This window comes from Gadus chalcogrammus, chromosome 20 (assembly GCF_026213295.1).
Source record: "Gadus chalcogrammus isolate NIFS_2021 chromosome 20, NIFS_Gcha_1.0, whole genome shotgun sequence".
NCBI classification, from domain to species: Eukaryota; Metazoa; Chordata; class Actinopteri; order Gadiformes; family Gadidae; genus Gadus; species Gadus chalcogrammus.
Genome location: NC_079431.1, coordinates 5,114,991 through 5,132,490, shown reverse-complemented (window position 1 = coordinate 5,132,490; position 17,500 = coordinate 5,114,991). Strand labels below are relative to the sequence as shown.

The 17,500-nt window shown below is 44.4% G+C and overlaps 3 protein-coding genes across 4 annotated transcripts in view; 2 read left to right on the top strand and 1 right to left on the bottom strand.

Annotated features, from left to right (window-relative positions):
* Positions 1-2,114: 2,114 nt before the first annotated feature.
* Positions 2,115-5,119, bottom strand: gatd3 (glutamine amidotransferase class 1 domain containing 3). Its single transcript, XM_056579286.1, has 7 exons — positions 4,775-5,119; positions 4,633-4,685; positions 4,311-4,421; positions 4,066-4,185; positions 3,858-3,950; positions 3,238-3,394; positions 2,115-2,836 (listed from the first exon to the last, which is right to left on the bottom strand). Exons 1-7 carry the CDS (start codon positions 4,886-4,888, stop codon positions 2,708-2,710), a joined length of 777 nt encoding a protein of 258 aa, XP_056435261.1. The 5' UTR covers positions 4,889-5,119; the 3' UTR covers positions 2,115-2,707.
* An 859-nt stretch (positions 5,120-5,978) lies between these two features.
* Positions 5,979-16,779, top strand: itgb2 (integrin, beta 2). The gene is made up of 16 exons (XM_056579284.1): positions 5,979-6,071; positions 6,982-7,033; positions 7,260-7,372; positions 8,351-8,564; positions 9,160-9,330; positions 10,152-10,393; positions 10,494-10,652; positions 11,194-11,289; positions 11,425-11,514; positions 11,596-11,733; positions 12,089-12,279; positions 12,625-12,857; positions 13,176-13,395; positions 13,952-14,163; positions 14,708-14,874; positions 16,095-16,779. The coding sequence occupies exons 1-16, from the start codon at positions 6,066-6,068 to the stop codon at positions 16,158-16,160; spliced, it is 2,370 nt and encodes a 789-aa protein (XP_056435259.1). The 5' UTR covers positions 5,979-6,065; the 3' UTR covers positions 16,161-16,779.
* A 116-nt stretch (positions 16,780-16,895) lies between these two features.
* vil1 (villin 1) overlaps positions 16,896-17,500 on the top strand; it is an 18,808-nt gene continuing 18,203 nt past the window's right edge. For both annotated transcript variants that reach the window (XM_056579282.1, XM_056579281.1), the window contains exon 1: positions 16,896-17,227. The gene's annotated coding sequence lies outside the window, so the exon portion shown is untranslated. The remainder of the gene's footprint in view (positions 17,228-17,500) is intronic.

Sequence of the window (17,500 nt, the reverse complement as noted above, 5' to 3'; positions counted from 1 at the left end):
TAATTCTATAAATACTAAAAGTGTGTGCAGGGGTCTGGAAACTAAGGGATTCATTTATACATTATTTAATTGGGTTAGGGTTAGTGTTAACCCTAACCCTAACCCTAACCCTAACCCTAACCCACTAGCCCCTATGCTATTACCGTATAATAATGCTTATCTCAATATCCTGGGCACATGGAGCATATAGCCGATTCACTCAACCCACACACGGCAATCAACCCAAAGTCTAAGGACTGTGAATGGCCCCACATTGGACACATAGTGGGTCTTTAAAACCACTGCAATGCCATTCAACCACGTCTTTTCTGGTTCCAACTGACCCCACATCTGTCCGCAAACACAGAGGCACGACGCACGACGCGCTCCTTATTCCAATCGCCTCAGAACATGCGATGCGCACCACCTCCCCCCTAGTTTCCGGATGAGCGGGTTCGAATGGCGAAGCCTGCGGCCCCCTTCTCCCTCTTGATCACAGGCCGGCGGCGGCAGGCCCTCCCGGTGGGCCCTGGAGGTGTGGATATCGGGGGCCACTCATGCCTGGCCGATGGGGTCCTTCAGGGGGACGGCCCCGCTCTCCAGGAGCCCAATTGAGTGCCGGGGGGGGGGGGGCCCCCCGGGGAGAGTGATTAATGTGCAGGCAGCACATTTCGTGGGGGGGGGACACACACGGCGTGGCGCCCCCCCACATGCGCACGTGTGTCGGTATTCCTATAGAACAGGGTGGGCACGGTGGAAGTTGTGTAGGGGGCCGCCTGGCCGCATCTGTGCACCCTTTGTGGGGTGGAAGGGCGAAGCGTTTTCCCCATGCAGCCACCGGCCGCCGCCCCGAAGACCGCTCTCTGCGTGACTAATCCTGTTTGGGTGGGGTGGGGTGGTGGTGGTGGTGGTGGGGGTCGATAACCTTCCACGGAGGTTGGTCGGTGGCGGTTTAAAACCAACCTCATCTCATCCAAGATCTTAGACATCTTGAGTGTGGCCGTACTAAGCATCGCGACGGAAGGATTTGCATGTGTAATAGCTAACTGTTTTTCAGGATTTGTAACTGAAATTTTAAAGATTTGACTTGGGTCTTTTGGTTTAAAAGACCCTCTGACTGGTATCATCTGAATTTTTTTTATGTGAAGAAGTTTTGCTGAACCTGTCTCCAAACATGTTTGTCCCTAAAATGGCACAGTCAGGAAAATGAAATTAATATATAAATGTAATTTATGTGGCTGAACAAAATAAAGACTCAGCAAAGTGAAATTTGCTAATAATGATAATCCTGCTGTCTTAATGTCCCAACTCAAACACACACACACACACACACACACACACACACACACACACACACACACACACAAACAGCACACAACATTAAGCAAAACAGAAGACGGCAATCTGTCAACAGTGAAGCGTTGACCTACTTGCCGTATCACTCTCTAAAGTGAGTCGCTGAGACAGAACCAAAGGGGCTATGGGCTTAACATGGCGGCCTCTCGCTCTCTTCACAGGCTGGAAGCAGAGGGGTAGGTCTACAGTGTAGCTTTAATGGAATCACAAGAGTTGAAACGAAATCCTGTTAGTTAATAATTCCTTGGAAGGTTTTTTTTAAGAGTGGATTTGCTCAGAGTGGCGTGGGCCCTTCAGAGGGCCTACCTCCTCCTCACGGGAGAAAGGCCCTGCTCGACCGTGGGATGAGCTCATCGTTCATCGCCACGCCGGGCTCCAGCTTCGGCGCACCAATCGGAAGGCACGAGGAGAGGCACGCAGAAAAAAAATCTCTCCCTGGAAAATCTCTCAAAAGCAACAAGTGTCAAAATGTGTTTGTATTTACAGATTAAGGAATATGTTACAAAACATGTACACCAAGTCGATTTTTAGATTCTACATCTTAGCTTGGGAAATGTGTCAAAAGACTGTGCAAATAAATGAGCCAATGCGAAGATATTCAACGGCAGACACAAGGTTGTATTTGTGTGTGATGAGCACAACAATCGTACTGCAGATGCTAAACACGCTCTGAGACTCCTTGTGTTTGTGAGAACTGGGTTAGGATGCAAACTAAGCCAGTTAACACGGCACTGATTTTAATCCCATCAGCATGTGTGTGCTCTCACGCAGAAGAGGTCAAACGAACAACACATTTACACAAGCATGTTTATCTGTGTTTTTATTCATATTTCACACCAGACCAAAGTTACCAGCAAATAGTCTTGTCCCTGAATGAATTGGGCCATAATTAATACAGAAATAATGAATAATCAAGAGGTGAAAGCAAAGACCAAAACAAACACTTGACAAATGAAACATGGAATACACTATTATTAGGCAAGTTTTGCTAGTGTATAATGCTGTACAGATCCAAACTACAACAGTGGCCTAGTTTTTACTGTCTATTGGCCAAACAGAGGTCAGTACTAGCTGACTCAAAGTATTTTGGCGCCCTCTGTTGTTCACCTTGGGTACGTTCGGTGCTTTGTGCGTTACTCGGTATGTGTTTTGACAGTTCTGAAATTCTAACCAATTTCATTTCAGAGCGTATCAATCAACAGGTGAAGCTTAAAGCATGACTGCAGGGTTTATCAGCGACAAATATTCACCAAAAAAATCTAGAATCCTCTATTGCATTGCCCTCTTATTGCACCCTTGGACTTAACTCCAAGAGAGATATTTTGAATCTTAAACGTCCCTATGAAAGATATTGATGGGCACCGGCTGGGACTCATTTTCCACTAAGCTTCAGGACGTTGGTGACCATGGCTCCGATACCATCAAAGATCAGGTGCAGCTTGGTTTCACACATGTATGCCGGAGAGGTCACCACCTTATTCTTATGGTCCACATGGGCTTCGTGAGGCTCCAGGGTCAAGGGTCATTCAGCGGTAAGCAACACAAATATGACAATGTTGTGATGGCTGATCAGTTTCAGAAACAGAAAGGACACATTCATAGTATAGCAATACTTTTAAGATGTGTTATACTTGCAAGAGCCCCATTCTACAGCTGAGCTATTTGAAAAGAATAAAGGGTAAACATACTATAGATACTTCACAAAAACAACCTGATCCAATAAAAAAAATTCAAACATCATGGCACCACTACTTCTCGTAGACAAAAAATGTCTAACATTCATTTTGCCACGTTGATAAAAACACAACAGCGATTATTAACTACAGCGAGAGCCGATGCTAAACTAGAGTTTCAAAGTGCGCCGGAACACAAGCCAGAGGTGCATCATGCGTAAAAGGATATGGTGACATCTTTGACGCAATGCTTGGCCCCCAGGGCCTTGATGGCCTGGGCCGTGCCGGCGTAGGGCCACCGGCCCCCCTGCTCCTCCTCATGGCCCACCGTCACCTCCACCCCCGGGAGAAGTTTAGCAGCCAACACCGGAGAGATGCAGCACAGCCTGATAAGACAGCAACACACAAAGGAGATGGGAACTTATCCACAGTGAGAATATAAGGTGCATGGGCCAACACTGCGGCTGGACGAAACCGAGGTCACTCGTGGCATGTGGCTCAGGAAGTAGAGCGGGTTGGCTGGTTTGCTGGTTCGATTCCTGACTCCTCCTAGCGTGTCGTTGTGTCCCTGAGCAAGACCCCGCAACCTACCCGAACATTCCCGAACCTCAAGGTTCAGGAATATGTGCATGAATGGGTGAATGTTAGGCAATATTGTAAAGTGCTTTGAGTGACCACTGGTTAGAAAATAACTTTATAAATGCAGTCCATTTACCATTTACCATTTACTCAGTTGTGGCCATGTGAGTTTTAACTTTTGGAATCAGAGAAATGGAAAAATTGGAAACATTAGTTTGTGTATTCATGACCTCCGTTCTTCTCGGGGGGGGGGGGGATTGGGGGACTCACCCGATGGGTTTCCCCGCCTTGTGAAAGTCCTTCAGAACCCGCTCCACGTCCTCGTTCACCTTGAAGTCGGACCCGTCCACTGCAAACGTCGACCTGTCGCACAGAACGGCACAAAAAAAATCAATGTTTCTTCCATTAATTCAGTACAAAAAGCAGTACCAACAAAAAAAAGGCTCTTCGCTCAGACTACAGCTATTGGACCACCTACAGGTTTTTGGCTGCCCCAAAGCCTCCTGGGAAAATAATGGCGTCATGGCTACTGGCGCTCAGCTTAGCCAAGTCGGCGATGTTGCCACGGGCGATGCGCGCCGACTCCGTGAGCACATTCCTGAAGCAAAGCAGGGAGGACGAAAGAACGTACGCACCTCACCAGCGGTCAATCATAATAATAGGCAGTACAATAGAATATACCATCTCTGGGATTGTGTTAGGTAGTGGGGGGGGGGGGGTCACCTGGACTCTTCTGCAGGCTGGCCTTTTTGATGGTCAATCACATGCATCTGAGCCACATCAGGGGCAAACATCTGGACCTCAGCCCCCCCTCTGCTCAGGTGCACCAATATCCTATGTTGTACCAAACATACACAATTATTTACACATAAAGACACACACACACACACACACACACACACACACACACACTTTATATATATATATATATTTATTTATTTATTCAGTTCTGCCAATGTTATGCCACACGAAATATATCCATAGCCCATAAAGTATTCAAAAGTTATATAATAATGGCACGATTCTGAACAAAGGACAAACTCACGCCGAGGCTTCGTGGATTTCTGTCCCATCAAAGACCCCGCACCCCGAGAGCACCTGTTGGTATCCATTCATGACAAATAATGTTATTGACTGAATGAATCTCCGGCTGTGATTCTCAAATGCGCGTATATAAATGAACTTACGACCGCAACTTTAGCACCGCAAACTCGGGCTCCCGTATGAAAGCACGCATTTAATGCATGCGTTATCACCAGCTTTGGCAATGTTTTCAAGGATAATGATTTTAAGGTGAACATTGTCTGTCCGCATAGGGTAAAGCCTCAGAACGAATTCAACGAATCAATACGCGCTGACGTAGTACGTACAACAAGGTCAAGCGGCGGTCTCTGCGTCAACACGTTGAACACCTAATGTTGGTTTAAATGTCTGCGGAATATTTAGCCTTAAACTGAAAAAGATCTTAATAAAAATTGTAAATGGACATTTGAGTTATCATACGTTTTTTGTAAAACGTTACTGCAACCCGGAGGTGTTAAATGTATTCACGTAAAACGTATAATATATGTCTTAACTCTGTTCTTTGCTGGGGAAATAGTGAGTGCCTCAGCTCTGCTTGGTAGCGCTTCTAAATTACATCAACAGTTACGGTAAATCTTCAGGATCCCTCGTTTGTGGTTCACTAATGGTATGGCAGCGCCCTCTGTTGGTAAGTTACGGTAAATCTTCACAACGCATCGTTTGCGGTTCACTAGTGGTTCGCCAGCGCCCTCTGTTGGTACGGGCTGAGGCGATCAACTTGTTGTCGTGTATTTGGAGGCCTACTTTGAAATAGCGGAACTATAGGCCTACGTCTCCAGTTATACTATTTGGGCAGGAATACAAAAATGTATTATGTATTATAATTGTGGAAATAGTGAGGAAAAATAGTTTTTCAGAAATAGTGTTGCTGCAAGCCTAAAAAACTAGAATGAAAGGGAAAAGTATGTGCTGTAAATATCATAAAATATTGTTGATGCCAGCATCAACAAACTTTTTTTGGAATATCGGAATGCCCAGCATTATATCGGAATGCCCAGCATTTTATATTGCTCAAGATAACATAGGCTACCGGTACAGTTTCCTCGACGCAGAAAAACCCATATCTATTTGAAAAGCTTCTTTATATTACATTCTGCTTCCTTTAATTGCTTCATTCAAGATTTCGTTGTTTAATGAAGTCCTCGGGGACTCTGATCACCTCCCTCCTTAAAATAGACTAGTATGATTTGGTGTCAAACGGCACACTGTTTTGTTGAGTTTTGTAATAAACCCAGAGTCCGTCAGCCTGCTTATCTACTATAGGCTACTTCCACCTTCTGCGCTTCCTGTCGACATGGGTGGTGGCATATATCTATGGGTGGTGGCTTTACATCCAAGCTCTCCGAAAAACCGTCACCGACCGAGAAGGTGAGGCGCACTCTCTGAAGACGCAGCATGTTGGTGAGTGAGCCGTATTAACCGTTTGAATAGCCTCATTTTAAAGACAATAATAAACTAATTTAATCACCATAAAAATTGATATGGATGATACAAATAATTATTTAAAGGGTTAAAATGCCATTGCAAAAAACGATTTGTAAACTTGCACAAGAGTAGGCTAGAAACTGCAAAACGACATGAGAATCTCAAAAAAAGCTTCCTGTCAGAAAACAATTGTTTGTGGTTTCAAAACGAAACCTCTTGTCTTCTGAGGGGAGATTATTTTGGATTCTAATGGGCAGGTTCGTGAACCGGATTCATAACTGGATTATTGTATAGATGTTTTTTTGGAATGGATGATTAGCCTTTGTTCACGGTCACTAAGGACCATGCCAGATGAGAACAAAATAAAGTATGTTATATATGTATAAAAAGGTGGTCCCTTATATGTGATCAGTGAAAAGTATTTGTTATTAAACTAAAAAATATACATTATACATTTATGTCAAATCTTCGCCTCAATTCCTCAAAATCACAAATGCATATTATGTGTGGTCATATTTATTATACATTGCTTCAACCAGAGAATAAAACACATATCTGTGTATATAATATTTTTGCTTGTGCAACTGTGACTTAATTAAAAAATTTGAATACCACATTTATTTTCTTCCGGTCGGACAACCATTATTGTCCGACCGGTCTGCGGAAGCAAAAAGTTCTTCTTTTATGTATAACCAGTATGATTATAAAAATGTGGTTCACTAATGATGAAACCAACAGTCCGATTGTGCCAAATACATGTGAATCTGTATGTAGCAAAACACATCCCCATTGAATGTGGATGTGGGCCCGGGGTTTCAAATGAATGACTAGTTGCATCAGATATGACCAACAGTTGTGTGATGACCAATTCTTTATCTTTCTGCAGGAAATTAGTAGATGGCTGCTCTTCCTTCTGCTCTTGCAGAAGGGTAGATATGGTAAGTTGAGAAATGGTTTGTAATGCTTTCGTAGGAATATGTTGCAAAGAACTTCACAGCAACTGTTATGCAACTACGGTGGTACAATGCATGACCCATGTCCATGGAGCTCTCTGATCAATTCAAAGCCAAAACTATCAATATTCTTCTGTGTTGATACATTCTGATATCTCCTGGTTATTCTTGTGAATATTATTAATATCATTATGATTGTTATTATCTGCAGGGTTTTCCCAAGAACCTGAAAGAAAAGAAGGAGAGGAATGCTTTAAGACCGGGATCTCCTCCTGTGGAGACTGTATCAGCTCCGGCCAGTTCTGTGTGTGGTGCAAACAGCTGGTGAGAGTCTTGTGTTATACCATACTGCTGTGTGATGTACATTAAAAACCAGGTTTTAATGTAAGGCCGAGACATAAAAACGCAGAGTTCCCCCACAGTGTGAACAACTTTTGTAAATATAATTATTTTATGCTGATTATTTGGGGTCAGACATTCTGTGCTTCTTTTTGCGTCTCCAAAGTCTTGTTGCACATGAAACACATATGTGTGTGTGGGTATGTGAGTTTCCCGTGTGTAGGTGTGCGATTGTGTTCAAGGTGTGAATTCCGCTGTGTGGTAGGCTGTTGCAGAGGAGTGTGATATCTGTGCTGAGAAATGTTCTGTTACACGCATGGTAGCTTCCTACAAGCTAAAGTAGGAAGCCCATCAAATTTTAAGAAGTCCGAAATGTTTGTGACTTTCCCAGGCTATGAAATCTTATTTCCTGTTTTCACTCTCCCATACACTCATACTCCCCATCTCTCCCTCTTTCTCTCTCTCTCTCTCTCTCTCTCTCTCTCTCTCTCTCTCTCTCTCTCTCTCTCTGTCTCTCACCCTCTCTCTCTCCCTCTCTCTCTCGCCCTCTCTCTCTCTACCTCTCTCTCTCTTTCTCTGTCTACCTCTCACCCTCTCTCCCCCTCTCACCCTCTCTCCCCCTCTCTCTCTCTCTCTCTCTCTCTCTCTCTCTCTCTCACTCCTCTCGCTCTCCCTCCCTCTCTCTCTCTCTCTCTCTCTCTCTCTCTGTCTGTCTCTCAACCTCTCTCTCTCTCTCCCTCCCTCTCTCTCTGTTTTTCTCTCACCCCCTCTCTCCCTCCCTCTCACCCCCTCCCTCTCTCACCCCCTGTCTGTCTGTCTGTCTCTCTCTCTCTCTGTCTTTCTGTCTCTCTGTGTCTCTCTGTCTCTCTCTCTCTCTCTCTCTCTCTCTCTCTCTCTCTCTCTCTCTCTCTCTCTCTCTCTCTCTCTCTCTCTTTCCCTCTCCCTCTCTCCCTCTCTCTGCAGAATTTCACCAAACGGGGCGAGCAGGAGGCGGTGCGCTGTGACACCCGGTCCCAGCTGATGGCAGGGGGCTGTTTGGACGACTCCATCATCTCCCCGGAGAACTCCTTCAAGGTGGTGCAGAACACGCCGCTGTCAGGCTCCTTCAACCTGAGGCAGACCCAGCAGGAGGCCATCCAGCTCGCTCCCCAGAAGGTCCATCTCAAGCTACGACCGGGTCAGTACATACACGCTGTCAGGGCGATTCCTCCTCCCTCTGGAAACACAGTTGCATTTTCTATTTGTTATTTTTGTGACAAAGATTTTTTTGTTGCATTTTTTCATATTTAGTAAATTATTATTATTATGATCACATCCCAAGCTGCTACAGCCATGGCATCAACACTGCCAGGGTGAGGTGTTTGATACCCACTGGGGCTGCCTGAGATAAGAGTATGCACTCACGGTATTGTACGACGCTTTGGATTAAAGGAGTCCACAATACTAGATGTGCCGTATTTTAGTTTGACACAAGGTCATCTGTGAAATATAAATACTTTGACTAGGTCATGTGGTTGACCTATAGGCCTTACAAAAGAAACTACAGCGATGTTCCTCATTAGTAATGTAATATGGTATCAGCAAGATGTTACAGTCGACATGATGCTTGTGATTGTGCTATCCCCTATACTCTTCCTACTGCATTGATACACTGCTGTATCAATGTGCCGCTTTGCCAAAAAATCCCTGAATGAATCCATGAATTATCCATGCATTTCCTCAAGTGTGAACCAAAGCTCAAATTGGATGGTTTTGTGTGCTTGTCTCTTCAGGGATGCCGCAAACGTTTACCTTGTCCTTCAAAAGAGTGGAGGGCTACCCCATGGACCTCTACTACCTCATGGACCTTTCCTACTCCATGGAGGATGACTTGAGGAGCATCAAAGTGCTGGGCGCAGAGCTGTTCAAGGCCCTGAGGAGCATCACAGAGCACGCCCAGATAGGTGACTTCTTCCAGCCAGATCACCGCCACTCTGGGATCTGATTAAGTGATTAAACGTGTTTGTCACGGCGTTCTGTAGGGCTGAACAATTTATCAAACTCAAACCGACGTCGCAGTGTAATAGAAAAAAATAAATTAAAAAAGAATGTCATTTGTTTCTGTTACCGACTGGAGATCAGTAAGATTTGTATTTATTTGTCTTTGGCAATTCAATAGTTAAATAAAAATGTTATAATATTAATTCATGCATCAATTCATCTCAACACATAGGGCTTGGCCTAAAAGGAAAGAGCAGTTTATATGTTGACTGCCTCCAATGTTGTGTTTGTCATATCATAGAATCATTTATTGGTTATGTTTAGTGAATCATGCAGAACATAATGAACTTTAAAAAGATTAATCGCATACTAAATCGCAATCGCAATATTGGTCTGAATAATCACAATTCGGCAAATTCCAAATCGTTCAGCCCTAGCGTGCTATGCTCTAACCCAATTACTTCCCCGTCATCACACTGACGGGGGAAGTTATTTAAATTTGAGCTCTCCTCATATTTCGCATGAATTGAATCTTAATCAAGTTGTGCTATATTACCAATTACTTTTTAATTATTTGTAGTACTATTGTGTTTTTCGGTATTCATTCTCTATTACCTTTCATTTGGTATATATATTTTTATATTTCTTCTACATTTTTAACTGTTATATTCTCTTTTTGACAATGTAAAGCACTTGGTGTACAAAATGTGTTGCAGCAACGATACATTGATTGATTGAGAATCACATGCTGACCCGTGTTTTCCGTCCGTGCCGTGCGCTGCAGGATTCGGGGCTTTCGTGGATAAGACGGTGCTGCCCTTCACCAACACCAACAAGAGGAAGCTGGCGAACCCCTGCCCCAAGACGGAGAAGAACTGCCAGCCGGCCTTCGGCTACCGCCACGTCCTCAGCATGACCGCCGACGAGAATTCTTTCAACAAGGAGGTGAACAAGCAGGGCATCTCCGGGAACCTGGACCCCCCGGAGGGCAGCCTGGACGCCATGATGCAGGCCGCAGTCTGCGGGGTAAGGCGGTCATTTGAAAAACACATTCAAATCAACTTTTTAATGCTTTGATACTTTGGTATCTTTCGTGCAGCATCTGACATTTGTCTGTGTCGCTCAGAGCAAGATAGGCTGGAGAAACAGCAGCACCCGGCTCATCGTGCTCACCACCGACGCAGGCTTCCACATGGCCGGGGACGGCAAGCTGGCGGGAATCCTGCAGCCCAACGACGAGCTGTGCCACTTGGAGAGTAACGTCAACGCCAGGAACAACGAGCAGGTATGGGCTGGGATGATGTGGATAATAATATGTATATGTATAACGTGTGAATGTCTTACGTGAATACCTTCGAGGGTTGGCCAACCTTTTCAAAAGAAAAACTAAAATGTAGAACTAAATATTGGTTCAAGATGAAAGTAAGCAAGATCCATGTTGTGGACTTCTGCAATCACAAGTGTTAAGTGTTGCGGTGGTGCTAGTGAGTGTGTGAGTGTGTGTTTTGTGTGTGTGTATGTGTGTGTATGTGTATGTGTGTGGTGTGTGTGTGTTTGTGTGCAGGCTTATTCCTGGCTTCGGGAGAACATCCCCATAGCGGACTGTTTCACAACTTTGACTTTTGGATTGATGCTGTGCTTTCCCCAAGAGCCAAAGAGCTATTGAGCAAGGCTCCTAGATCCTTCTGTCCTAATAGATTTTGCATTTAATTTGTTTTGGAAGTTGCTTTTTATACATGCATGTCTGGATATTGTTTGGTCTTGCATTACTTTTTACTATAAAAATGTATTTAACATGTCCATGCCTTGCAAATGTCTATTTGCAGGACTACCCATCTGTGGGTCAACTGGCAATGCAGTTAGAAAAGCACAACATTCAACCGATCTTTGCTGTGACATCAGAAGTAGCAGATGTTTACAAGGTAAATTTGCATAAAAAGTTAATATCCATCAGTCTTTTCTTACAACCATTAATGTTATTGATGATTTATACTCATTGATGAATTGATTAGTCGGTCGTGGATGAATTGACTAATTGCTTCCTAATTCGTCCACAGGAACTCAGTAAAATGATCCCCAAATCGGAGGTGGAAGTGCTGAATGCAGATTCAAAAAATATTGTCTCTCTAATTAAGCTCGCCTACGATGTAAGTTTTTCTGAAAAAATTGCAAATAATCCATTAACTTCTCGCAGCAGGGCCATTAGTAATTGCCTCTTATTTCGACAGAGGTTGTCTTCCAAAGTAACCATGGCCCACGATGACCTGCCGCCTAATGTAAGAGTTACCTACACCCCAATCTGCCCTAAACGGGGTCCGGCAGGTGAAGATGAAGGAGTCTGTAACGGCGTGCTCGTGGGGCAGCAGGTCAGTAGATCCCTACCAACACTATGTGTTACTGATCCTGGTGCTTAAGAGAGAATATCTTAATGGCGCGTCCTATCAATTATGGAAGGATGAATTCCTTTTTTAGTGACAGTACAGTCATGCATGTCAAGGAGGAAGCATTGGGAAAATAAAGTAGTCTGGTTGTTATTTCAGTGAAGTACAGCCCCAGTCTAAATTCAATCAAAGTTCATGCCATGAATTATTCTAATTTCATATTTTTCCAGATCACGAGACATTTATTTGGAGTTTTCAAACGGCCTAAAACATTCAAATCTTCGATCCTCATCATCGATCATCAAACCCTCTGAGTCTGGCGTCTCTTCGTCTTCTGCAGATCGCCTTCAACGTCACCGTGACGGCCGAGAGGTGCATGCAGGAGCAGGAATTCACCATCAGCCCGCTTGGCATCAAAGACACCCTGAAGGTGACCCTATCCACCACGTGTGACTGCGAATGTAACGATCCACAGGACCAACAGCATCCTCAGTGTAACTCTAAAGGCCAGGTCAAATGTGGCACATGCAGGTAGGTCGAACAAATCCCAGGGCTGTAGGAGGCTAAAGGGCTGATTATGGCTCCACGTCGACGCAACACAAGGGGGGTACGGACCAATAATTACGTCCTTGCGGACCCTCCTTGCGTCCACCACAAGGGCCTGTCGTGCACCTCCCAAGTTTTTCCTCAGCAAGGGCTGTGATTGGTCCGCTCACTAAAACCCGACGCAGACCCAAAACAGGTCCACGACTGCGTCGAAGCGTCTGTGTGGTCATTGCGTAGCGTCGACTTGGAACCATAAATGAGCCTCAAGAAGAGGGACGATCTGTCCAGCTGGGCCTTTTTCTTATTGGATCCATTGTTTTGCTTATGCAGATGCAACGACGGCTTAGTGGGCCGGACGTGTGAGTGCTCAGTGGGGGACAAGGACGAGAACGCGCTCCGGGCTTCCTGCCGGAGGGAGAACGGCACAGAGTGCGAGGGCCGGGGAACTTGTGTCTGCGGCCGCTGCGACTGCCACCTCACGGAGAGCGGCACCAGTTACCACGGCGACTTCTGCGAGTGCGACGACGATCACTGCGAGAAGTTTGCAAATAAGCTTTGTGGAGGTGAGTGTTTGGGAGAAATCTGCCAAGGGTTTTGATCTACCGCAACTTCGGGTAGACTTAGCTAATGATGGTAGAGCGCGTTGGGAGGTTGCTACTTCGATCTGCTCCCAACAAGCTGACTGTCACCTGGCATGGGTGACTCCGCCGTCGGTGTGTGAATGTGTGTATGAACCGTTGAAAGTTGCTCTGGTTAAAAGTGTCTGCTAAATGTAAATGTAACTTAAATTCCGCTCTACAAAACTCTTGACCTTCTGTCACGACGGTGAACAACTGTTACCAGGACTGGAGACGATGTCCGATCTTTTCTCTTGTCTGCAGGAAACGGCAGGTGCCTCTGTGGCAAATGCATTTGCAACCAGGGGTACGAGGGCTCGGCCTGCCACTGCAAGACTTCCGACGATGGCTGCAAGACGCCCGGGGGCAGCGTGTGCAACGACAGAGGCAAATGCAGATGCAACCAGTGTGAGTGTAATGAGGGCTACCAGCGGCCCTTCTGCGAGGTGTGCCACGGATGCCAGGACCCCTGCCAGACCAAACAGTAAGACCATGATTCTTTTTTGTTTTCTAAATTTGAGCTCTCCTAATTTTTTCATGAATTCACTCTAATTCATGTTGTGCCATAGTACCAATTACTTATAAACTGTTTGCCGTACTATTGTACTCTATTATCTTTGATTTTAGGTATTCATCAGGTATTGAATTCTTTTTGATATTTCTTCGACATTATTAACTGTTATATTCTCTTTTTGAAAAAGTAAAGCACTCTGGGTACAAAATGTGTTACAGCGACAATACATTGATTGATTGAGAATCTCTTCAATTAGCCTTACTATTGACGGTCCCCTTAGAACATTCAAACTCCTAAGTGGCACATTTATCAAGGGATCAAGGGATATTTAGGGATATTTAGCATAGAAAAAGAATTTGCGATTAATCGTGATTAATCGTGAGTTAACTATGACATTAATGCGATTAATCACGATTAAATAGTTGACATTAAATAGTTTGACAGCTCTAGTTTCAACACATCTCAGAGCTCAGTCCATCCCCTAATCCCCCCTGCTCCAGCTAACCTCTGGGGGTCTTTGTTTCAGGACGTGCATCGAGTGCCTGTTTCAGATGGGCGTTTCGGGGAAGAACTGTACAATGGCCTGCACGGACAGCGTGAAACACAAGATAGTGGACATGTTCACCATGACCAAGAAGCCCTGCAAGCTGAAGGACTCCGACGGCTGCTGGATCACCTTCAAGATGGAGCAGTTGGTGGGGGTGGACAACTACCGGGCTGAGATCCAGCGAAACAAAGGTACCACCAGATAGGATGAGATGGTACCCTTTGATCCTAGGAAACAAAGGTACCACCAGATAGGATGAGATGGTAGCTTTTGATCCTAGGAAACAAAGGTACCACCAGATAGGATGAGATGGTACCTTTTGATCCTAGGAAACAAAGGTACCACCAGATAGGATGAGATGGTAGCTTTTGATCCTAGGAAACAAAGGTACCACCAGATAGGATGAGATGGTACCTTTTGATCCTAGGAAACAAAGGTACCACCAGATAGATGAGGTGGCACCTTATGATCCTGTGAAACAGACTAAATACTCACAGCCTAAACAGTACGGGCAGGGAGGAGAATAATACAAAATAAAGATGAATGGCAGTTCATTTATGAATCGTCTCAAACCAAAATGGGTGCCGATGAAAGTAAATACATAGTTCTGATAAAAGCTTTTTTATTTTGTGTTGCTTCACATATTTAAACGCTGAAGGTCTGGCGTACTTCAGTGTCGACCACAGTGTGAACGCATTGCTCTTCCAAAGACCCTTGATTCCCCCCCCACTCCAGAGTGCCCCGAGCTGCCCAACCTGTACGCCATCGTCGGGGGCTCCATTGCGGGAGTGGCTGTGATCGGCCTCCTCATCATGTTGCTGATCAAGATGCTCATATACCTGAAGGACAAGGAGGAGTTCAAGAAGTTCGAGAGCGAGAAAGCCAGATCCAAGTGGGCCAAGGTGAGCTTTTAAGCCATGCCGCAGGGGGGAGAGAGGAAGCAAGATAACGTGTTTTTTTTATTAAACAGGCGCTCAACTCTTTAGTTCTTCACTAAAAAGAAATAGGAGAATGAAAGGGGGAAGTCCTCACAGACACGTCTCGTAGTCTCACTTCCGAGACGAACGGTGACTACATGTCGCCAGCTGCCTACAGAGCGAGTCTCGTTGCCGTTGGTCCCATATGTGATATATGTCTATATATGTATATATAGACATATATGATAAATTATATATTTTTTAAAGGGACACTGTGTAATATTTTAAGTCATTTATTACCTCAAATTGACGTATTCATTCATAAATAAGTCCTCATTGGTGTAAAATTATCTCTGCCAAAAATCTCACTTATCCTCCTGAGAATAATTAATATGTAGTTACATAGGATGGGTAAGCTTCATGGAGGCTTCCATGTTCTTCCGGCCTATGAACTGCCGAGAGGGACAAAAAGCACTACGTGGTACAGGAAATGGAAACGCGTTTTCACTCTGAGCCAGCGTGAATGATGACTGAAATAATTCACTACCTTGCTCGAGGAGTAATTTACTCATACATCATTAGCTTACACTAATGATTCAATGCTGTTTGAAATTTGTTTGAAATAACTAACCTCATCATCACTCGAATGACTCGATGAGGTAGTATTGGATGTCATGACACAGCTTGTTGGCACATACTGCCCAACGTAGTTTTTGAACGAGCGAGCACTATTAGTTTGAATGCAATATACAATTGTACCACTAGAAGGGAGTCATTTTTACACAGTGTCCCTTTAAGAAAACTGAAATGGAGAACTAATTATCGGTTCAAGAACAAAGTACGGGATCCGTGTTTTGGACTTCTGCAATCACATGTTGGGCGTGTAATATCGAAACCTGCATTAATATCTAGCAGCTGATATTAATTTGAGGCCTTCTCTGAACACTAACACGCATCCTGTAAACACATCCTGTTTCAAGACCCTTTCTGACATGTCGCACAGTTTTTAAGTCTCATCATTGTTGTGGTCTCAACTTGTGATATATTTGTGCACTTCCCCCCAACAACCTTTTTATAGATTCTTATTCAATTTAATACCAAATTACTATATCTCATAAGCAGTCTGACCCCAGAAGGAGTCCTGACATCACTGCATTAGCCGTGTGTATTTTCTTTGAACAGTCTGGATGACTTTTTCTTTTTAGGCCGACAACCCATTGTTCCAGAATGCAACCACCACCGTGGCCAACCCAACCTTCACCGGGGAATGAGCAGACACCACCCTTTTGCACATCCGTTCATCTCAACCATTCCTATTTTTGTGTTCAGCGATGAATACGATGGTCTGATTATAAATGGACGTCCATCCGTAACCCTATGTTAGTGATAGCTGTGATCTTGTTCTTTGTCCTATTTCGTCTTCCAATGTCGCCTATGCAATGTTTTTGTCAGAGAGATTGGTTTTTAAAGGGGGGATATTGTGCCACCAGGTTTGAGTGTGATAAGCCATTACAAGCCATTTGAAAATCTGAATTTTCCTGTGTTTTAGTGACATCACAAGTGGGAGTGTCAACCTAGATATATGATGGATGGTTATAGTAATGGCTAATCACACTCACACCTGGTGGCATAATATCACCTCTTTAATTGAGCAGTGTGTATGACCTCATCGCCCTCCAATGATTTTGCTGAGTGAAATGCTGTGAAATGTTTTTGTATGTTAATAATTTGTATGTAATATGAGATTATTGAAGTATAGTATAAATTATGTTGATATTCTCCTACATCGTTAATGTGTCAAAAGTTTTACTCGTAATAACCAATTTGTTTGCAAAACGAGTTAGATGTCTCAAATGCTGTATTTGTTTCTGCGTCAGAATAAAGTAAAACAATATATATGTCTTTTATACCTTTGGATTCAACCCCTCATTTATTCAGGTTCGTCTCCTTGAGAACCTCTGATAGTAACACACTACAAACAATTTATGCAACTACAGACAAACGACATTTGTGTATGCATATTCTATTGGTATATGTAAATACAAAACCAAACAGGCAGATAAGTATAGCTTCACATCACATCCATAACAAGCTCACGCTTGAATTCAAATTCACCGCTTAACCAAATTCGACCTCTCATTTCACATCAGTCAAAGCCGAGGGAGGGCAGAGAGTTAATGTGTTTGCTCCACATGCTCCCTCCTCCCACCCCAGCCCACCGTGTGAACCATGCCTAGCACAAGCCCACAACCTCGACTCTCCGCTGGGCCAGCCTTCCAGCCTGCCCCCTCAGCCGCTCTGGCTTATGTAAGAGGAGGGAAGGGAAGGAAAAGAACAAGTAAGGGCCAGAGTCTCTCTCTCTCTCTCTCTCCCCCTCTCTCTCTCTCTCTCTCTCTCTCTCTCTCTCTCTCTCTCTCTCTCTCTCTCTCTCTTCCTCGACCTCTCGCTCTCTTCTCATGCTGGGTAAATGAGTTGGAGAGCCATTCAGCGACCTGAAGTTTTTTGTGACGGAGCAGTGAGGCAGTTGAGGTTTAGTTGTTTCGTTCTTATAAAGGACTCATTTCAGCCGTTGTGTGTGTGTGTGTGTGTGTGTGTGTGTGTGCATTTATGT

Excerpts from the sequence above, each read along its gene's own strand:
- itgb2 (XM_056579284.1), top strand. Across the intron at positions 11,515-11,595 it reads TAATTAAGCTCGCCTACGAT|AGGTTGTCTTCCAAAGTAAC; the intron begins GTAAGTTTTTCT and ends TTATTTCGACAG. Across the intron at positions 13,396-13,951 it reads GACCCCTGCCAGACCAAACA|GACGTGCATCGAGTGCCTGT; the intron begins GTAAGACCATGA and ends TCTTTGTTTCAG.
- gatd3 (XM_056579286.1), bottom strand. The coding sequence starts at position 4,888 with ATGTTCACCTTAAAATCATTATCCTTGAAAACATTGCCAAAGCTGGTG. Across the intron at positions 3,951-4,065 it reads TTTGGGGCAGCCAAAAACCT|GTCGACGTTTGCAGTGGACG; the intron begins GTAGGTGGTCCA and ends TCTGTGCGACAG. Across the intron at positions 3,395-3,857 it reads AAGGCGGGGAAACCCATCGG|GCTGTGCTGCATCTCTCCGG; the intron begins GTGAGTCCCCCA and ends CTGTCTTATCAG.